We start from the raw sequence: 23,489 nt of genomic DNA, 5'->3' as shown, positions 1-23,489 counted from the left end.
CAATGAGCGTTTAGCCAGCAGTGGGCGTGTTTTGGCGACAGACACATGCCTCAAGTGGCACCTGTAGTACTCTACGGACAATTCTTCAGAGAGGGCAATTTTTTCCAGTCAAGAGAGCAACGCCAGATGCTACTTAAAGCATATAACAAAAGCTTCTCCAAATTATAGCTGGACGACCAACCAAACCTCGTGGCTTTTCTCTGACAGGGACTGTAGATATCTTATGTTATACATTTTTCTTGTTCACTTCTTCAAGCCATAAATTCACCCAGGTGTTGATAAACCACTTAACCTGGAGAGCGGGGAATCACGATTGCCGTGCGTAAACTCTTCGTCGCGCTCGGCACTGATGGCGGGGACCAAGCGAGCTGGGCGACAGCGCGAACAGCTTCCACACTGCTACTACGAAGGATTCCTGGAAAAAAGGTCATTCGAAGACAAGGTATAAAGATGTTGCTACATTGTGTAGTAGTAATTCAATACACTAGGGTCAGACAGACTTCCTGTGTCGATTAAGATACCACGAAATAATCAAATATACTTACTGTAGCATGTTTGCACAGATCCATATGGCTGTGTGCTTACAAACTAAACGTCCGAACACTTCCTACCCAGTTCCGCTTACACACAGGTATGCTAGCTAGCTAATTAGCACAGGTGGTCACTTGTGTGTTGTCCGTTAACATGGATATATGGTCCTGTGGGAACACTAACCCTATACGCGTGTTGTAATTTAACATTTAGGCGTGGGTATAACCTTTGGAACGTTTCAACAGGAATCTGTTCCAAAAACGGCATCAAGCCACCTAGAAAAGTAGCTACCGAAAAGGCGTCAACTCACCACGTAGCTTTTTCTTAAATGTTTGTCCGTAGGGAACGAGGACAAGATGTTTCGGAATAAACGTGGTGAGTCAAAAACATAATGAAATAACCCACTCCCTACCGACAATGGACCTGATCGGACAGCTCAGAGCTTCTGCTCTTTTCAGTCCATAAAAACAAAGGGATTGGTGGAAGGAGGGTGTTGTCAAGCAAGGCATCCCGAGGCTAAATGCCCTAAGGTTTACCGGTATCATATTCTGCCGCAATATAACTTTTTGTATGCATTGCTTGTTATTGTAATGGAGCAGGTCTCGAAGACTCGACCTTCTAGCCCGAAGTCCAGCTGAGTCGATATCCACGCGTATAAACCCAGGGTCGTTATATTATATACGAAGTTTTTGGAACGTTCCAGAAAGGAAACCCACCCTCGTGTTAACGTTCAAAACAAGCGTCCATGCTCTTAAAAAAACAAGACTGTATAATGGCCAAAGCTATCGATCATGTGACTGCATTCATTCCTATGAGAAGAGTTAATATAGCATTTTGAAGTCTGTTAAAATGGCATGTCATTGGCTGCGTTTACACAGGCAGACCAATTCTGATATTGTTTACACTAATTGGTCTGTTGTCCATTCAAATCAGGTATTTTTCTGAGCTGGTCTGTTGCTTCACAGTCCCCTGCTGTTCCATAAAGGTGTATTTTATCTGGGGGGGGTGTTAAGTAACATTTCACAGCTTGCATGAGTTACTTGATGTGGAATAGAGTTCCATGTAGTCATGGCTGTATGTAGTACGGTGTACCTCCCATAGTCTGTTCTGGACTGTGAAGAGACCTCTGGTGGCATGTCTTGTACATGGGTGTTTGTTGTGTGCCAGTAGTTCAAACGGACAGCTCGGTGCATTCAACATGTCAATCAATACCTCTCACACAAAAATAAGTAGTGATGAAATCAATCTCTCCTCCACTTTGAGCCAAGAGAGATTGGCATGTCTTGTATTAATGTTATCTCTCTGTGCACATCTAAGAGCCAGCTATACTGCCCTGTTCTGAGCCAATTTCAATTTTCCTAAGTCCCTCTGTGGCACATGACCACACAACTGAACAGTAGTCCGGGTGCGACCACTAGGGCCTGCCTTGTTGATAGTGCTGTTAAGGCAGAGCAGCACATTATTATGGACTGACTTCTCCCCATCTCTTAGCTACTTTTATGTCAATATGTTTTGACCATGACAGTTTACAATCCAGTACTGCAAGAAGTTTAGTCACAACTTGCTCAATTTCCACATTATTCATTACAATATTTAATTGAGGTTTAGTGAATGATTTGTCCCAAATACAATGCTTTTAGTTTAAATATTCTGGGCTAACTTCCTTGCCACCCATTCTGAAAGTAACTGCAGCTTTTTAAGTGTTGCAGTCATTTTGGTCGCTGTAGTAGTTTACGTGTATAGTGTTGAGTCTAGAGGTCGACAGATTTTTATGATTTTTCAACGCCAATACCGATTTATTGGAGGACCAAAAAAAGCTGCTAATGATTCATCGGCCTATTTTATTATTTATTTGTAATAATGACAATTACAACAATACTGAATGAACACTCATTTTAACCTAATATAATACATCAATAAAATCAATTTAGCCTCAAAGAAATGAAACATGTTCAATTTGGTTTAAATAATGCAATAACAAAGTGTTAGAGAAAGTAAAAGTGCAATATGTGCCATGTAAAAAAGCTAACGTTTAAGTTCCTTGCTCAGAACATGAGAACATATGAAAGCTGGTGGTTCCTTTTAACATGAGTCTTCAATATTCTCAGGTAAGAAGTTTTAGGTATTGTAGGACTATTTCTCTCTAAACCACTTGTAATTCATATATATACCTTTGACTATTTGATGTTCTTATAGGCACTTTAGTATTGCCAGTGTAACAGTATAGCTTCTGCCCCTCTACTCGTCCCTACCTGGGCTCGAACTAGGAACACATCGACAACTGCCACCCTCAAAGCATCGTTACCCATCGCTCCACAAAAGCCGCTGCCCTTGCGGAGCAAGGGGAACAACTACTTCAAGGTCTCAGAGCGAGTTACGTCACGATTGAAATGCTAGTAGGTCGCACCACGCGAACTAGCTAGCCATTTCACATCGGTTACACCATCCTAATCTTTGGAGTTGATAGGCTTGAAGTTATAAACAGCTCAATGCTTGAAGCACAGGGAAGAGCTGCTGGCAAACGCACATAAGTGCTGTTTGAATGAATGCTTCCGAGCCTGCTGCTGCCTACCACCGCTCAGACTGCTCTATCAAATATCAAATCATAGACTTAATTATAACATAATAACACACAAAAATATTAATATGGTCAAATTCGGAAACTATCATTTAGAAAACAAAATGTTTATTCTTTCAGTGAAATACGGAACCGTTCCGTATTTTATCTAACGGGCGGCATCCATAAGTCTAAATATTCCTGTTACATTGCACAACCTTCAATGTTATGTCATAATTATGTAAAATTCTGGCAAAATAGTTTGCAACGAGCCAGGCGGCCCAAACTGTTACATATACCCTGACTCTGCGTGCAGTTAACGCAATAGAAATTACACAATTTCCCTACTTCAATATTGCCTGCTAACCTGGATTTCTTTTAACTAAATATGCAGGTTTTTAAAAAAATATATGCCTCTGTGTATTGATTTTAAGAAAGGCATTGATGTATATGGTTAGGTACATTCGTGCAACGATTGTGCTTTTTTCGCAAATGCGCTTTTATTAATTAAGTCATCCCCCATTTGGCGAAGTTGGTCTTCACACAGTTCGCAACGAGCCAGGCGGCCCAAACTGCTGCATATAGATAGCCTGACTCTGTTGCACAGAACGCAAGAGAAGTGACACAATTTCTCTAGTTAAAAGAAGTTCACGTTAGCAGGCAATATTAACTAAATATGCAGGTTTAAAAGTATATTCTTGTGTATTGATTTTAAGAAAGGCGTTGATGTTTATGGTTAGGTACACTGGCGCAACAACAGTGATTTTTTTTTTTCCCCTGCGAATGCGCTTGTTAAATGGCCGTTTGGTGAAGTAGGCTATGATTCAATGATAAATGAACAGGCACCGCATCGATTATATGCAACGCAGGACAAGCTAGATAACTACACATGGTTGATGATATTACTAGTTTAACTAGTGATTATGTTAAGGTTGATTGTTTTTATAAGATATGTTTAATGCTACCTAGCACCTTACCTTGGTTCCTTGCTGCACTCGCATAACAGGTAGTCAGCCTGCCACGCAGTCTCCTTGTGGAGTGCAATGTAATCGGCCATGATCGTGTGTCCAAAAAATGCAGATTACCGATTGTTATCGACACTTGAAATCGGAACGAATTAATCGGCCATTCCGATTAATCAGTCGACCTCTAGTTGAGTCATCCACATACATAGACACACTGGCTTTACTCAAAGCCAGTGGCATGTTGTTAGTAAAGATTGAAAGAAGTAAGGTGCCTCGGCAGCTGCCCTGGGGAATTCCTGATTCTACCTGGATTATGTTTGAGGCTTCCATTAAAGAACACCCTCTGTGTTCTGTTACAGTTACCTGTCTATCCACAATATAGCAAGGGGTGTAAAGCCATAACACACATTTTTCCAGCAGTAGACTATGATCGATAATGTCAAAAGCCGCACTGAAGTAAAACAGCCCCCACAATCTTTTTAGCATCAATTTCTCTCAGCCAACATCAGTAATTTATGTAACTGCTGTGCTTGTTGAATGTCGTTCCCTATAAGCGCGCTGAAAGTTTGTCAGTTAGTTTACTGTAAAATAGTGTTGAATTTGGTCAAACACACATACCCGAATGGATGAGGAGGGCTAGGAGTGTATTGCCCGCTAGGGCTGGGCGGTATGGCATATTTTACAATCTAGCGGTATTGATGCACGGACTGGTTTGGGTTTTTACTTCACCTTCTATAACAGTATTTTAATGTTTGGTTTGTTAAATGTGATACGTCTGCGTAATGTCCATTTCTATAGTTTACTCCACTACTTGAGTCATCTCTCTCTCTCTCTCTCTCTCTCTCTCTCTCTCTCTCTCTGTCCCTATGCCACTTTCCACACAGACCTAGTCCCACCCCCTCACTCAAGGAACGCATTTGTTGTTGCTTGACCACAAGACCCTTTCGTGTATGACACCGATGTTGTTTCCACTTTGATCTAATAGAAATCCACAAGCGTTTTATAATTTCAATATTAGTTTGTGTTGCTTACATCTGCAAACGGAAATTACATCTTTAATTTCCGTCACTAAGATGGCATAGCAGTCAGACGTCCTTTGTCCACGTCTTGTCGTGTCCCATATATATATATATATATATATATATATATATATATATATATATATATATATATATATATATAATTACACACACACACAGAGGTGCAAAAAAGTATTTAGTCAGCCACCAATTGTGCAAGTTCTCCCATTTAAAAAGAGAAATTACAGAGGCCTGTAATTTTCATCATAGGTACACTTCAACTATGACAGACAAAATGAGAAAAAAATCCAGAAAATCTAATTGGAGGATTTTTAATGAATTTATTTGCAAATTATGGTGGAAAAATAAGTATTTGGTCAATAACAAAAGTTATCTCAATACTTTGTTAAATACCATTTGTTGGCGATGACAGAGGTCAAACATTTTCTGTAAGTCTTCAAGATTTTCACACACTGTTGCTGGTATTTTGGCCCATTCCTCCATGCAGATCTCCTCTAGAGCAGTGATGTTTTGGGGCTGTTGCTAGGCAACGTGGACTTTCAACTCCCTCCAAAGATTTTCTATGGGGTTGAGATCTGGAGACTGGCTAGGCCACTCCAGGACCTTGAAATGCTTCTTACAAAGCCACTCCTTCGATGCCTGGGCGGTGTGTTTGGGATCATTGTCATGCTGAAAGACCCAGCCACGTTTCATCTTCAATGCCCTTGCTGATGGAAGGAGGTTTTCACTCAATCTCATGATACATGGCCCCATTCATTCTTTCCTTTACACGGATCAGTTGTCCTGGTCCCTTTGCAGAAAAACAGCCCCAAAGCATGATGTTTCCACCCCCATGCTTCACAGTAGGTATGGTGTTCTTTGGATGCAACTCAGCATTCTTTGTCCTCCAAACACGACGAGTTGAGTTTTTACCAAAATGTTATATTTTGGTGTCAGATGAAATTCTCCCAATCTTCTTCTGGATCATCCAAATGCTCTCTAGCAAACTTCAGACGGGCCTGGACATGTACTGGCTTAAGCAGGGGGACACGTCTGGCACTGCAGGATTTTGAGTCCCTGGCGGCGTAGTGTGTTACTGATGGTAGGCTTTGTTACTTTGGTCCCAGCTCTCCGCAGGTCATTCACTAGGTCCCCCCGTGTGGTTCTGGGATTTTTGCTCACCGTTCTTGTGATCATTTTGACCCCACGGGGTGAGATCTTGCGTGGAACTCCAGATCGAGGGAGATTATCAGTGGTCTTGTATGTCTTCCATTTCCTAATAATTTCTCCCACATTTGATTTCTTCAAACCAAGCTGCTTACCTATTACAGATTCAGTCTTCCCAGCCTGGTGCAGGTCTACAATTTTGTTTCTGGTGTCCTTTGACAGCTCTTTGGTCTTGGCCATAGTGGAGTTTGGAGTGTGACTGTTTGAGGTTGTGGACAGGTGTCTTTTATACTGATAACAAGTTCAAACAGGTGCCATTAATACAGGTAACGACCTGCAACCTGCCTCACCAATTTATATGAAAAAATACATTATTTACCTCATCTGTAATCCTCCATGGAAGCTAGCCAGAAACTAGTTAGCTTCTTTACTGGCTAATCGTTAGTATTCAGCTCACCACGGTTTGTGGTCATCAGCTATCTTTTAGCTCAAATCTATCAGCAGTTTTGTATGGCACGGCTCGGACCGGAACATACCGGACCTATTTTTCTCTCCATGTCCCCGGATTTCAACCGAAAGCTCTGGATATTTATACCTGGATCTCGCAGCTAGCTAGCTGTTATCCGTGTGACTATCGGCTTACGTCGATCCCGGAGCAAACATCAATTATTCCAGAGCTAGCCAGCTGAAGAGTTCCATCAGCCACTCCTGGGCTACAATCACCTATCCGGACCCATTTTACTGCCAACGCGGAGCCCCACTGGGCCTTCACAACTGGACTACCGATGTTATCTGCCCGAGGGAGTTATCCAGCTGGCTCCTCCGTCGCGATGTTACCTGAACGCCCATCTGCGGCACGCTAATCGTTAGCTGTCTTATCAGCTGCTATCTGAATAGATCTATTGCACAATTTTTTTCCCCCCTTTTTTCTTGGGCCTCTATAACTATATTTTGTTGCGAATTGGATTAATCCCCTCTACCCCACGGAACCCCACTAATCCTACCGACGGAAACGCACGAGGTGGCTAAAAACAGACCTCCATCCTATGCTAGCTTGCTACCGATGGCCCGGCTAGCTGTCTGAATCGCCGTGACCCCAACCAACCTCACTACTGGACCCTTTTGATCACTCGACTAAGCATGCCTCTCCTTTAATGTCAATATGCTTTGTCCATTGCTGTTCTGGTTAGTATTTATTGGCTTATTTCACTGTAGAGCCTCTAGTCCTGCTCACTATACTTTATCCAACCTATTAGTTCCACCACCCACACATGCGATGACATCTCCTGGTTTCAATTATGTTTCTAATGACAATATCTCTCTCATCACTCAATACCTTTGTTTACCTCCACTGTATTCACATCCTACCATACCTTTGTCTGTACATTATACATTGAAGCTATTTTATCGCCCCCAGAAACCTCCTTTTACTCTCTGTTCCAGACCTTCCAGACGACCAATTCTCATTGCTTTTACCCGTACCCTTATCCTACTCTTTTCCTCTGGTGATGTAGAGGTGAATCCAGGTTCTGCAGTGCCTAGCTCCACTCCTATTCCCCAGGCGCTCTCTTTTGATGACTTCTGTAACCGTAATAGCCTTGGTTTCATGCATGTTAACATTAGAAGCCTCCTCCCTATGTTTGTTTTATTCACTGCTTTAGCACACTCTGCCAACCCGGATGTTCTAGCTGTGTCTGAATCTTGGCTTAGGAAGACCAGAAAAAAATCCAAAATTTTCATCCCCAACTACAACATTTTCAGACAAGTTAGAAATGCCAAAGGGGGCGGTGTTAGCCTGCAGAGTTCTGTCCTACTATCCAGGTCTGTACCCAAACAATTTGAACTTCTACTTTTAAAAATCCATCTCTCTAAAAACAAGTCTCTCGCCGTTGCCGCCTGCTATAGACCACCCTCTGCCCCCAGCTGTGCTCTGGACACCATATGTGAACTGATTGCCCCTCATCTATCTTCAGAGCTCGTGCTGCTAGGCGACCTAAACCGGAACATGCTTAACACCCCAGCCATCCTACAATCTAAGCTTGATGCCCTCAATCTCACACAAATTATCAATGAACCTACCAGGTACCTCCCCAAAGCCTTAAACACGGGCACCCTCATAGATATCATCCTAACCAACTTGCCCTCTAAATACACCTCTGCTGTCTTCAACCAAGATCTCAGCGATCACTGCCTCATTGCCTGCATCCGTAATGGGTCAGCGGTCAAACGACCTCCACTCATCACTGTCAAACGCTCCCTGAAACACTTCAGCGAGCAGGCCTTTCTAATCAACCTGGCCAGGGTATGCTGGAAGGATATTGATCTCATCCCGTCAGTAGAGGATGCCTGGTTTTTTTTTTTTTTTTAAATGCCTTCATAACCATCTTAAATAAGCATGCCCCATTCAAGAAATGTAGAACCAGGAACAGATATAGCCCTTGGTTCTCCCCAGACCTGACTGCCCTTAACCAACACAAAAACATCCTATGGCATTCTGCATTAGCATCGAACAGCCCCCGTGATATGCAGCTTTTCAGGGAAGCTAGAAACCAATATACACAGGCAGTTAGAAAAGCCAAGGCTAGCTTTTTCAAGCAGAAATTTGCTTCCTGCAACACTAACTCAAAGGTCTGGGACACTGTAAATCTCATGGGGAATAAGAACACCTCCTCCCAGCTGCGCACTGCACTGAAGATGGGAAACACTGTCACCACTGATAAATCCACTATAATTGAGAATTTCAATAAGCATTTTTTTTAGGGCTGGCCATGCTTTCCACCTGGCTACCCCTACCCCGGTCAACAGCACTGCACCCCCCACAGCAACTCACCCAAGTCTTCCCCATTTCTCCTTCTCCCAAATCCAGTCAGCTGATGTTCTGAAAGAGCTGCAAAATCTGTACCCCTACAAAACAGCCGGGCTAGACAATCTGGACCCTTTCTTTCTAAAATGATCTGCCGAAATTGTTGCCACCCCTATTACTAGCCTGTTCAACCTCTCTTTCGTGTCGTCTGAGATTCCCAAAGATTGGAAAGCAGCTGCGGTCATCCCCCTCTTCAAAGGAGGGGACACTCTTGACCCCAACTGCTACAGACCTATTATCTATCCTACCCTGCCTTACTAAGGTCTTCGAAAGCCAAGTCAACAAACAGATTACCGACCATTTTGAATCTAAATATACCCTCTGCTATGCAATCTGGTTTCAGAACTGGTCATGGGTGCACCTCAGCCACGCTCAAGGTCCTAAATGATATCTTAATCGCCAACGATAAGAAACATTACTGTGCAGCCGTATTCATTGATCTGGCCAAGGCTTTCGACTCTGTCAATCACCACATCCTCATCGGCAGACTCGACAGCCTTGGTTTCTCAAATGATTGCCTCGCCTGGTTCACCAACTACTTATCTGAAAGAGTTCAGTGTGTCAAATCGGAGGGTCTGTTGTCCGGACCTCTGGCAGTCTCTATGGGGGTGACAACGGGGTTCAATTCTTGGACCGACTCTCTTCTCTGTATACATCAATGATGTCGCTCTTGCTGCTGGTGAGTCTCTGATCCACCTCTATTCTGTATACTTCTGGCCCTTCTTTGGACACTGTGTTAACAACCCTCCAGGCAAGCTTCAATGCCATACAACTCTCCTTCCGTGGCCTCCAATTGCTCTTAAATACAAGTGAAACTAAATGCATGCTCTTCAACCGATCGCTGCCTGCACCTGCCCGCCTGTCCAACATCACTACTCTGGACGGCTCTTACTTAGAATACATGGACAACTACAAATACCTAGGTGTCTGGTTAGACTGTAAACTCTCCTTCCAGACCCACATCAAACATCTCCAGTCCAAAGTTAAATCTTGAATTGGCTTCCTATTTCGCAACAAAGCATCCTTCACTCATACTGCCAAACATACCCTTGTAAAACTGACCATCCTACCAATCCTCGACTTCGGCGATTATCATTTACAAAATAGCCTCCAATACCCTACTCAACAAATTGGATGCAGTCTATCACAGTGCAATCCGTTTTGTCACCAAAGTCCCATATACTACCCACCATTGCGACCTGTACGCTTTCGTTGGCTGGCCCTCGCTTCATACTCGTCGCCAAATCCACTGGCTCCATGCCATCTACAAGACACTGCTAGGTAAAGTCCCCCCTTATCTCAGCTCGCTGGTCACTATAGCATCACCCACCTGTAGCAAGCGCTCCAGCAGGTATATCTCTCTGGTCACCCCCAAAACCAATTATTTCTTTGGCCGCCTCTCCTTCCAGTTCTCTGCTGCCAATGACTGGAACGAACTACAAAAATCTCTGAAACTGGAAACACATCTCCCTCACTAGCTTTAAGCACCAGCTGTCAGAGCAGCTCACAGATTACTGCACCTGTACATAGCCCATCTATAATTTAGCCCAAACAACTACTTTCCCTACTGTATTTATTTTGCTCCTTTGCACCCCATTATTTGTATTTCTACTTTGCACATTCTTCCACTGCAAACCTACCATTTCAGTGTTTTACTTGCTATATTGTATTTACTTTGCCACCATGGCCTTCTTTTGCCTTTACCTCCCTTCTCACCTCATTTGCTCACATTGTATATAGGCTTGTTTCTACTGTATTATTGACTGTTTGTTTTACTCCATGCTTTGCTTTATCTTGGCCACAATTGTAATGAGAACTTGTTCTCAACTTGCCTACCTGGTTAAACAAATGTGAAATATTTTTTTGTTGTTGACTGGGGAAGGGCTGATCCAGATGAGTGATTTACATCTCACTAATGTGTGGAATGAGCCTGGGCCACTACTTGAGCAAGCTGGAAATTCCCTGTAATTCCCGGTAATATTTCCTATCGTCATGGTACACAAAAGCTTACATGTCGAGATGTTGGGCAATTCCACGGTTACGAAATTGCACTGGTACTTAGATTTTTCACTTAAAATGTATGCCAAACTAAAAACATTGATTTCAAAGTTTAACAAACCATACAACTCCATGCTATTGATGGGGGAATAAATAGTTAGATATTAAAATATTATTTTTGATGTATCGTTTTGACTCGCAATATTATTTTAGTGCTAGTTGGCTTTTCTTGCACCAAAACTTGTTCTCAACTTTTAGAAAGACAATTTTGTTTTCAGGACTTTTATTTCCATGACTGATCAACTTGTTTTCTCATGTCCCACTGCAGCAGACATATGGTGAGCAACATGTTTAGAACATCAAATTGCAGTAAAATCACTATCAAATTGCAATACATATATCATGAGAATTGCAATACATATCATATTGGCACCTAAGTATTGTGATATTGTATTGCGAGGTCCCTGGCAATTCCCAGCCCTACTCTGCACAAGGACTAATTTTAACAATTAAAACACAAATCAAACAATATCCATGTGAGCCAAATGGCTGACAATTTAATTTGTTTTATGGGACAATTAAATTTGTGTTGTCTTGTGCGATCAACATTTGTTGTCTGGATTCCCCTGAAGTCTTTGCACCAACAATTTAATCCCCTTAACATTTTTAAGCCATATTCACCAAAGTTGAGACATTGTCTAAATGTTTGAGATAGTTACCCAGGAATATTCCTGGGTAACTAACACAGAAAATGTCTGCATGCCGGCTCTGGTATGTGTGCTATGGGTGGAGCACACATTATAAATGGATTCTGGTAAATAGGGTGTTTTTTGGACTTTGTTCTCTCTGAAGGAGCCAAGGGATGTCAGAGACAGAACTGGTTAGACTACTTATTGCCACAAGGCATTAAGTTTGGAGCAGGCTGGTGTGACAGATTAGATGGACAGGTCTTTATTATAGTCTTTGCTGTATTGTCTGATTCGAGCAATGGGCTGGGCTTCAGACATGACTGGACAGTGTTGGGGTTCTAATAATGGCATCCCGTAATGATATGTGGTTGTTTCCCCAATCTGTCATTCAGCCTGTTTTGTTCTGTTTACTACCAGAGTCGTTCCATTTCAGCAAGCGATGTTACCCACCATCTCAGATTGTTATGAAATTGTTTCTGTAGTTAGAAACAGGTAAGATTGTTTCAGCAATGCCATTCTTTTGACATTTTCTGAGAAATGAAGCTAATTGATTGCATCCAAATTGGCCCTTTTTAATTAATACGATTCAGATAATATTAAATATAGTACCCAACATCTGACATGGACCAAACATCTTCCTACCAAAGAGAAATTTGTGAGGAATCCCCCAAAATGGTCAAAAGCCGCCCACGGTGTGGTCATCTTCATAATTCAAGCCAGTCCTGTCACATGTTAGGCTTGATGAGAACTAGACACGGTCAGTCAGATCAACAGGATTTACATGAATTACACTGGGAGAACAATTTTCAACGATAATATAATGTGCCACTTTGTGTAGACTGGTGACTCAAATGACACGACTCATTACACATAACTATACTGACAAACGGGAATTCATTATCTATAGTTCATCTCATGCAGTATTCTTGTAAATCTTTATGGTGTCATACAACGTGTCATAGCCATTGTCTGTCTTCCACCACCTCTCTCTGTCTTTCTAGGCATCTCGGAGACTATGGACATGCTTGTGTGGAAACATTCTTTTCTTCTACAACAACACCAATGACAATTATGTGAGTTAACTGGAAGTAATGTGTGGTCCTTCTGTAGCACAGTTGGTAGAGCATGGCGCTTGTAACGCCAGGGTAGTGGGTTCGATTCCCGGGACCACTCATACGTAGAATGTATGCACACATGACTGTAAGTCGCTTTGGATAAAAGCGTCTGCTAAATGGCATTTATTATTATATTATTATTATTATTATTATTATATATTAGTAATGGGCAAGAGAAGGGGCCTACGATGGGACAAGTGGGACATCAGATGGCGGAAAGCTCAGTGGTCGATGTATTGGGGTGGTGGCCACTCCCATTTGTCACGGCATACTCATTTGTGTGTGTTTTCAATAGTATGTGGAGAAACTAGAGCTCCGTGGCCCCATCTCCTTGACGGATGACTGCAATCGGGACAGAAACCTGGAGGCAGCCAGACTCATCCTGCGTATGGAGGATGGGGAGATCAAAATCACTGTAAGGACATGGATGACTATTTTCCTTTTTGTTTTGCATTACTATTGTTTAATTAATGGTTTAATGGGTTCTTTCCTTCACTCTACAGGCCCCAAGCCTAGAGGCTCGAGAACTATGGAAAGGTTTCATCTACTCTGTAGTTGAGGTTAGTGAAACATGATACAGCTAATTCACTATCATACCACATATGGCTCAGTAGGCTAGTTTTCCTGGTAATATCTGGTCAGCAAACTAAGAATAATTTATTTTATCTCATGGTTCAAGCCCTGCTTATCTACAGTCTTGGCAGGGATTATAAGAACACTTATCAAGTCAGTACTTATGTTTTATGCCCCCTTTTCTCCCCACTTTTGTGATATCCAATCACGATCTTGTCTCATCATTGCAACTCCCCTAACGTGCTCGGGAGAGGTGAAGGTCGAGTTATGCATCCTAAGCCACGCTTCTTAACACTCTCATTTAACGAGAAAGCCAGCTGCACCAATGTGTCGGATGAAACGGTGTTCAACTGACGACCCAAGTCAGCCTGCAGGCGCCTGGCCCGCCACAAGGAGTCGCTGGAGCGTGATGAGCCAAGTAATACCCCCCCGGCCAAACTCTCCCCTCAACCCGGACGACACTGGGCCAATTGTGCGCCGCCCTATGGGACTCCCAGTCACGGCCGGTTGTGACACAGCCCGGGTATCGAACCCCAGGCTGTAGTGACGCTCCAACACTGCGATACAGTGCCTTAAAGCGCTGCGTCACTCGGGAGGCCCCAAATCACACTTTTATGATTGCACATTTTTAATTAAACCTGATCTTTCTCTTTCCTACCCTATTTTTTAACTTTCGTCTTGGCTCGCTTCCCATCTCTCAAGCTGTCTGTCTCACTGGCATGCCAGTATAATATAATATATAATATATTATAATACAGTATAATATCATGCCATATATTTATTGGTGTTATATAATTATCTGTCTGTGGGGAATTTGATTAAACTACATTGGTAACAATGGCATAATGGCACACAGCTTAGTCAATATTGCCTCAAACATTTCCAGTGTTTCATGGCCTTTGGTCTAAATGTTGGTAAATACTCCTTGTGTCTCTCCCTCCAGCTGTCAGTGCCAAGCTCACTCAACCTGCTGCCAGGCCAGATCCACATGATGAGAGAGACTGTAGAGACCGAGAGGGAGAGACTGAAGACCCTGTCCCCTACACCTGCTGCAGCATCCAGCTCCAACCTTTACCTCAGCCTCATAGGGGACATGCCTGCGTGAGTGCCCTATATATACATTAGAAATCTAGGGGACAAAAGTGCTGGTAGCCAGAGGTTTACACTGGGCTGTTTACTGGTGTCTGGCTAGCTCTGTTTGCCCAATTTTCATCTACTGTTCAGATGTGTTATATGTGGATGTTCTATGTGCAGGTGTTTTCAGCCTGTGTCTCGTACTGAGGCAGAGATGACTTTGGAGAGACACTCTGACTGTGGGAACCTGCTAATTCGGCCTAGCAGGGATGGCGCCTCATTGGCTGTCACCACTCGACAGGACCTCAATGGGTACACTCCCCCATTCCCCTCAATTCCTGACAGTGTTGTCTACAGTTCAATCAAAGAAAATACACGTCACATGATAGTTTGATTAATAGTCCATGAAAGCAACACATGCTGAATCAAGTGAAGGAAAGCCCGTACTCATTTGTTCATGTGACATTTCTTCTAATTAATTAATGTGTCACTCATTGATACTCTTTCTTCTGGCAGGTCTGTGTTCAGACACTATCGCGTGACCAGGAAACATGACGGAGGATACACCATTGATGTAGATACTCCAGTGAGTGTTTCAAAAGGATTCCTGAATCATTATTCCTGCTTCCTCGTTGCTGAATACACCTGCTTGTCCACTGCCACACACAACACATTAAACACAATACTTTAAAGAGTTTTTATTTGTATAAACGAACATAGATTATTTTATTTTAGTTATTTTCTTTATGGCAGTTAACTATTTCACTTTTCCTCATTCTAAACTTATGCATGGGAATTCTCATTATGACCCTAGAGAGGTATTGAACCTCAGGTTAACCCAATGTGAAGGAGTGATAAGGAAGACATTGATGAAATATTCTGCATTTAGTCACAGGACAACAAACCATAAGATTGTCTTTGCCTGCCCCTGTTTTCTCCTGGAAAAACAGACAAATCAATCACTGTGATAATACATCTTACCTTTATTGGTGCTTTTTGATGTTATTACCTGCATAATGCCTTAGTTCTTCTTTAGCCAATCTCTGAGCACTTTTCTCTGATTTCTGGCACAGAGTGCGTGGTAAATGTTTCATATTGACAGTCTGGGCCATTTTGACAGTGGGCCATAAATTGCCCATATTGACAGTCTTTTCAGCTGTTTCACTGTATTTCCAGTATGAGGTGGTGTGTGCAGAATGTTAATGATGGTTCTGCCTGTAGATCTTCTGTGCCACACTGCATGATGTCATAAACTGTCTGGTGGACAAGACTAATGGAACTCTGACACCCTTCATTATGGAAGGACCGTACGAAGAGAGCATCAGTAAGATGGAGCACATAGCACTTACTACTGCTCTCTTTCATTCGCTCTTACATTCTCTTTTACATTCTTCCTCATTCTCCCTGTTTTCCCCTCTGTGTTTCTGTTCATTGTCCATCATGAGTTAAGTATAGCTCTGGCTTATCGGTCATGGTCATAACATTCATGCCCTCTGTCTCCCTAGTGTTTGTTCAGGCAAATGAGGAGAATGGAGAGAGTCTGCAGTGTGTCCCCAGTACTCCCATGCCCCCTGTGCCAGTCCCTGCTCTACCTCCCAAACCAGGTATGCATACCTACCTTACTGGGACCTCCTTGACCCTGTTAACAAACACACCCACACCTTTACAATGTCGCCAAATGCACTTGACCACTTATAGCTCTCATTCATATTAGGAATTAGAGGTAGTTCCCACTAACAAACTTTTTTTTTTTTTTACAAGTAGTCCATTTGCGTCATGTAGACGCTATCTGACGTAAGACCATGGGAAAGGATCTGATCTCTGATCTACTTGTCAACTTCTATCTCAAGCTTCAAATGATGTATGTTTTACCTTAGTAATGAACAGATTCACTGAATTATGCTAAAGAAGAGGTAAAAGGAATATTGTGTTTTAATCCCAGGTCCAAGAGGGCGTGTACCAACTCCAGAGCCTGAGTCAGATACAAGAGTGTGCCTTGACCTCAATGATACCCGTGAGTACTATCCTTTGTCCTGCTCCCCTCTGTCTTCAAACGCACTTCAAGTATTATTTCATTTCCAAGTATGATTTAATTTCTCACCCTCTGTTGCTATTGTCTGTGTGCTTTTCCAGAGAAAGAAAAGAAAGACACTACTTTGCAGCCTGCTCACTTCTCTCAGACTCCTCCCACACGCTTTCGTCTGCCAAGTGAGTCCCACTCTTAAAACTACTGGTACCGTACTAATCTAACAACTTCAGACCAAGGTTATTGTAGTAAACAAAAAATGAAATTGGAAAAAATACTTTTTTGTAAACTGCAGTGGGGGAAATAGTACCCAATTGTCATACTTGAGTAAATGTAAAGATGCATTAATAGAAAAAGTGAAAGTCACCCAGCAAAATCCTACTTGAGTAAAAGTACATCTAAAAAGGGCTTTAAATATACTTAAGTATCAAAAGTATAAATCATATCAAATTCCTTCAATTAAAGACTGCACCATTTTTATTTTTTATATACGGATAGCCAGAGGCACTTTACAAACAAAGCATGTGTTCATTGAGTCTGCCAGATCAGAGGCAGTAGGGATGACCAGGGGATGTTCTCTTGAAAAGTGTGTGAATTAGACCATTTTCCTGTCCTGCTAAGCGTTCAAAATGTAATGTGTACTTTTGGGTGTCCGTATAAATGTATGGACTGAAAAGTACATCATTTTTGGGGGGAATCAAGTAAAAAAATAGTAAAGTACAGAACCGAAGTACTTTACACCACTGGTAAACTGAAATCAAATGAAAACATTTTGTAAAACTATACCGAAACTTATCTTTGACTATAAAATAAAAACCATCAGAAATTGCTCAGTTATTTTTTATACACTGCCCAAAAAAATAAAGGGAACATTTACACAACACAATGTAACTCCAAGTCAATCACACTTCTGTGAAATCAAACTGTTAACTTAGGAAGCGACACTGATTGGCAATACATTTCACATGCTGTTGTGCAAATGGTATAGACAACAGGTGGAAATTATAGGCAATTAGCAAGACACCCCCAATAAAGGAGTGGTTCTGGAGGTGGGGACCACAGACCACTTCTCAGTTCCTATGCTTCCTGGTTGATGTTTTGTTCACTTTTGAATGCTGGCGGTGCTTTCACTCTAGTGGTAGCATGAGATGGAATCTACAACCCACACAAGTGGCTCAGGTAGTGCAGCTCATCCAGGATGACACATCAATGCAAGCTGTGGCAAGAAGGTTTGCTGTGTCTGTCAGCGTAGTGTCCAGAGCATGGAGGCACTACCAGGAGACATGCCAGTACATCAGGAGATGTGGAGGAGGCCGTAGGAGGGCAACAACCCAGCAGCAGGACCGCTACCTCCGCCTTTGTGCAAGGAGGAGCACTGCCAGAGCCCTGCAAAATGACCTCCAGCAGGCCACAAACGTGCATGTGTCTGCTCAAACGGTCAGAAACAGACTCCATGAGGGTGGTATGAGGGCCCGACGTCCACAGGTGGGGGTTGTGCTTACAGCCCAACACCGTGCAGGACGTTTGGCATTTGCCAGAGAACACCAAGATTGGCAAATTAGCCACTGGCGCCCTGTGCTCTTCACAGATGAAAGCAGGTTCACACTGAGCACGTGACAGACGTGACAGTCTGGAGACGCCGTGGAGAACGTTCTGCTGCCTGCAACATCCTCCAGCATGACCGGTTTGGCGGTGGGTCAGTCATGGTGTGGGGTGGCATTTCTTTGGGGGGCCGCACAGCCCTTCATGTGCTTGCCAGAGGTAGCCTGACTGCCATTAGGTACCGAGATGAGATCCTCAGACCCCTTGTGAGACCATATGCTGGTGCGGTTGGCCCTAGGTTCCTCCTACTGCAAGACAATGCTAGACCTCATGTGGCTGGAGTGTGTCAGCAGTTCCTACAAGAGGAAGGCATTGATGCTATGGACTGGCCCGCCCGTTCCCCAGACCTGAATCCAATTGAGCACATCTGGGACATCATGTCTCGCTCCATCCACCAACTGCACCACAGACTGTCCAGGACTTGGCGGATGCTTTAGTCCAGGTCTGGGGGGAGATCCCTCAGGAGACCATCCGCCACCTCATCAAGAGCATGCCCAGGCGTTGTAGGGAGGTCATACTGGCACGTGGAGGCCACACACACTACTGAGCCTCATTTAGACTTGTTTTAAGGACATTACATCAAAGTTGGATCAGCCTGTAGTGTGGTTTTCCATTTTGATTTTGAGTGTGACTCCAAATCCAGACCTCCATGGGTTGATAAATTTGATTTCCATTGATAATTTTTGTGATTTTGTTGTCAGCACATTCAACCATGTAAAGAAAAAAGTATTTAATAAGAATATTTCATTCATTCAGATCTAGGATGTGTTATTTTAGTGTTCCCTTTATTTTTTGGGGCAGTGTATATTTTTGAATTTTTTTTCGGCAAATCAAATTAGGTTTTCAAGCTTTTTTGTCATTTTGGTTTTTGAGCTTCTGATTCTGGCAGGTAAATGCTGCCAGTAGATGGCAATGTTTCAAATAAGCCTAGCTTGTGTATCACTCACTAGCTATCACCAGAGAGGATGAGGCGAAGCGAGAGGATTACGTCTGTCCAAAATCTTTCCCTGCAAGATAAGCAGATGTGTTTGCATGGAGATGTATGAGTGTCAAATGACTTGAGGCTTATTTAGTTAAATAGAGTAATGTTTAGGTTGTTATGTCTTTTGAGGAAAAACTACTTATTTGTAACTGTTCACATGCTTATCTGCCCTCTCATTGGCTTGAATGATCCCACCTGATCTCGTCTCCATCTTTGAGGACATGCATTTTCATTTTTAGAGCGGTTACTTGAGCTATTATATTGACAAGATGTTCATCTTTGCTATCACTATCGAACAACAGGAAAGAAATGTGAAGCATCGTCTGTAAAGAAAGCAATACACTTTTTTTCGGATCAGGGCCACTCTGGTCTGCTTATTGCCCCCACCCCACTGAGGGTGTTCCCCAGAGCTAAACATCTCGCTAGCTATTTTTTTCTCGTTGGGGCGTGGCCACTCCAGTCTGCTCACTGCCTCCACCCCAACCAGAAAAAAGTAACTTGAGATGTTTCCTAATTCCTTTCTTTTTTCTGGTTGGGGCAGTGAGTAGACTGGAGTGGCCACACCCCAACCAGAAAAATTTGCCAGTGAGATGTTTCGCAATAAGCAGAGAATGGTTGCGTCCCCCTGCTCAGATGGTGCATGCATCGACAAACTATAGGCCAAGGCTCTCCATCCTTGTTCCTGGAGAGCTACCTTGCTGTAGGTTTTCACTTCAACCCCAGTTGTAACTAACCCGATTTTTGTCTGATCAACCAGCTAATTATTAGGTTCAGCTGCGCTTGGGGCAGAAATTTATAGGGTCATTGTCCTGTCTCCAAGAACAAGGTTGGAGAGCCCTGCTATAGGCCTACAACAGATATATGGTCCTAGCTTCCCATGCATAGGCTACTTTCTGTCCCTAACACTGAAACTAAATATAGAAATGTTTTTATCAAACTGAAACTAAATAAAAACTAGTAAATCTGAAAACTAACTGAATATACTGGACTTGCTAAATGTACAGTAGCCCTTATCTAGCTAAACACTTATTCAAATAACTGTGAGAAGCAGGGTGCCTTTTTTTGGAAGTTTACTTGAATCAGTGTGAAACTGCAATAAACACAAAAGTACATGTTTTTAGTAGTACAGTAGAATAGAGCACAGAATGTCTTCCACAATAACTACGAAATAAGGAATAAGAGTACTCAATCTAGACCCGAAAATAAAATAGCTAGAATGCAACTCTATGCTTGATATTGCTCAGCTAGGTGTCCCTAGGGAGAAATAGTGTTGAAGCTAATGCAAAGTAGCTAACAGCGAACTCCATTTTCATGTTTTTGTAAAATAGTAATTATGTGAAACATTTCATGTGTTAATAAACAAATGTACTTACAGACATTGTCATACAAAGCTTATAAAGGATGTTTAAGGATTGTAACTACTGTCACATTTTACACATTGCCTCACTTCTGAAACTTTCTGTCACATGACACAAACAGGTTAATTCTACACTGCTGCATTTAAACTGCCTCTAGGGGGCGCTAAACAACTAACATGTCCAGAACACTGAATTTTGAAATAAACGAATAGAAATGAAGACAAATATATAAAATCACAACTATAATAACCTTGCCTCAGCCATTAACTGAAAAATATTTAATGAACTATGTGCTTGAAACATGTAGAGGAGCAAGGTTTTGAAACATTGTGTTTTAGTGATGCCCTGTCAGACCCCCCATTTGCCCCATCAAACATCTCTGCCAAGTGAAGTGCTCAGCTCTGGTGAGCAGCCTATTTTCTTGCCTTCTGCGGTCTTGCAAAGACAATTTTTTTAAAACATTGTTTTTGCGGTCTTAGTAGATACAGTGGATTTGGAAAGTAGTCAGACCCCTTGACCTCTTCCACATTTTGTTACGTTAATTAAAGACTTATTCTAAAATGGTTTAAATATTTTTCTCCCCTCATAGATCTACACACAATACCCCATTAATACCAAAGTGAAAAGTTGTTATTAAATGTTTGCAAATGTATTGAAAATGATAAACAGATCTTATTTACAGAAGTTTCAGACCCTTTGCTATGAAACTTGAAATTGAGTTCCGGTGCATCCTGTTTCTATTGTTCATCCTTGATGTTTTTACAACTTGATTGGAGTACACCTGTGGTCAGGTCAATTGATTAGACATGATTTGGAAAGGCACACACCGGTCTATATACGGTCCCATAGTTGACCATGCATGTCAGAGCAATAACCAAGCCATGAGGTCGAATAAATTGTCTGTAGAGCTCCAAGACAGGATTGTCAAACTGAGCAATCGGGGGAGAAGGGCCTTGGTCAGGGAAGTGAACAAGAACCCTATGGTCACTCTGACAGAGTTCCAGAAGGACAACAATCTCTGTAACACTCCAGCAATCAGGCCTATATGGTAGTGGCCAGACAGAAGCCCTCGATAATTAGGCACATAACCGCCCGCTTGGAGTTTGCCATAAGGAACCTATAGACAAGATTCTCTGGCCTGATTAAACCAAGATTCAACTATTTGGCCTGAATGCCAAGCGTCACGTCTGGCACCATCCCTACGGTGAAGCGTGGTTGCAGCATCCTGCTGTAGAGATGTTTTTCAGCTGCAGGGACTGGGAGACTAGTTAGGATCAAGGGAAAGATGAATGGAGCCAAGTACAGAGACCCTTGATGAAAATCTGCTCAGGACCTCAGACTGGGGCCAAGGTTTACCTTCCAACAGGACAAAGACCCTAAGCACACAGCCAAGACAACGCAGGAGTGGTTTCGGGACATGTCCTTGAGTGCCAGAGTGCGGACTTAAAACCAATCGAACACCTCTAGAGAGACCTGAAAGATAGCTGTACAGCGATGCTCCCCATCCAACCTGACAGAGCTTGAGAGAATCTGCAGAGTAGAAATGGGAGAAACTCCCCAAATACAGGTGTGCCAAGCTTGTAGCGTCATACTCAAGGCTGTAATCGCTGCCAAAGGTACTTCAACAAAGTACTGAGTGAAGGGTCTGAATACTTGTGTAAATGTTACCTATTTTGTATACATTTGCAAAAATGTCAACCTGATTTTGCTTTGTCATTATGGGGTATTGTGTGTAGATTGAGGGGCGACACTATTTAAGCAATTTTAGAATAAGGCTGTAATGTAACAAAATGTGGAAAAAGTCAAGGGGTCTAACTACTTTCCGAATGCCCTGTATCGACATGCTTTTTAAAAAAAAAAAAATGTTTATACCTATCATGGCACCTTGAGGTGTTTTTGTCTTGTGTGTTGTAGGCTTGAGGTGTTGAGGTGTTGTAGGCTATCCACTGATCTTTCCCTTTGGGAATCTGTCAATGAAATTGTTTTCCCTTGTGTTGTAGGACCTGAGAGGAAGGCCCTGATGCCACCACTTGTGCCTTCTGTTCGTACACCTCGTACCCCCCACTCAACCTCCACAGATACCCCTGACATCACTGTGACTTCTGTCTCACCACATGCTGTGGCTCAGAGTAGGTCAACCATTTTGATTCTATTTCCTTTTTTACTATCTTGTCATTTAGAAGAGTTCCATCTGTCTTGAATATGATTTAGAGAGGTAATCGCTCAGGGAACTTGTTGTGTATGTATTGTTGAAATGTAGATAAAACCATTCCAAAGTTAAATGCTTGTTTCTTTCAGCCATATCTGAGGAGCTCAAGTTGAAGTTGGAGAAGAGGCGGGTGCAATAACAGTAACCTCTCCTGACAGTTTAGTCAACCGGCAAGTGGAAAAGCCTGCTACAGCAATGGCTTCACAACAAAATGGGGACACTCAACATGTCACTTTCTCTGGTAGACAGAGACATGGACCGTGTTTCCCTCTGTCAGACTCAGCCTCTGGGCTACTCTGGCCGCCTCCTCCCCTGGGCCGGGTGCCTGGGTCTCTCCCTGTTCGTTCTCAGCTGGGCTGTGTATGCGCAGACTTTTAAGATGAATGCCTTATCGATTGCTCCTTCCTGTATTGCTTCATCCAAACCAGACACTAGCAAATTTAACAGACTGTAAATCGGTATTTAATTGTCACATTCGCACCACGGTTGTTTTGTATATTTGCACATTTATTGAAAAAGTCAAACTAGATTTTTTTAAATATATATAATCCAATAGACCTACAGTATCAATTCTAAACCTGTCAGTGTTTTTGTTTCTTTGTCGTTTTGACATGCTAAGGTATTCTATATTTATATTGATATCGCTATACATTTGTCTCAATTCTACAACAGACTTTTGTCAAAGGCAATGAAGCCAATGTTGTCTCCTGAATGAAATAAAAGGAATCACTGGTATTGTATCCTGTGTCTGTTCTTGTGAG

At 42.5% G+C, this 23,489-nt stretch overlaps 1 protein-coding gene across 1 annotated transcript; it reads left to right on the top strand.

The window, feature by feature from the left end:
* The first annotated feature begins 16 nt into the window (after window positions 1–16).
* LOC118390159 (signal-transducing adaptor protein 2-like) lies at window positions 17–23,468 on the top strand. The gene is made up of 13 exons (XM_035780431.2): window positions 17–442; window positions 12,791–12,862; window positions 13,200–13,319; window positions 13,408–13,464; window positions 14,421–14,578; window positions 14,732–14,863; window positions 15,068–15,137; window positions 15,773–15,875; window positions 16,057–16,155; window positions 16,494–16,565; window positions 16,685–16,759; window positions 22,520–22,648; window positions 22,818–23,468. The coding sequence occupies exons 1-13, from the start codon at window positions 350–352 to the stop codon at window positions 22,865–22,867; spliced, it is 1,230 nt and encodes a 409-aa protein (XP_035636324.1). The 5' UTR covers window positions 17–349; the 3' UTR covers window positions 22,868–23,468.
* Window positions 23,469–23,489: the final 21 nt, after the last annotated feature.

This window comes from Oncorhynchus keta, chromosome 1 (assembly GCF_023373465.1).
Source record: "Oncorhynchus keta strain PuntledgeMale-10-30-2019 chromosome 1, Oket_V2, whole genome shotgun sequence".
NCBI classification, from domain to species: domain Eukaryota; kingdom Metazoa; phylum Chordata; class Actinopteri; order Salmoniformes; family Salmonidae; genus Oncorhynchus; species Oncorhynchus keta.
This window is presented reverse-complemented; position numbering and strand designations above follow the sequence as displayed.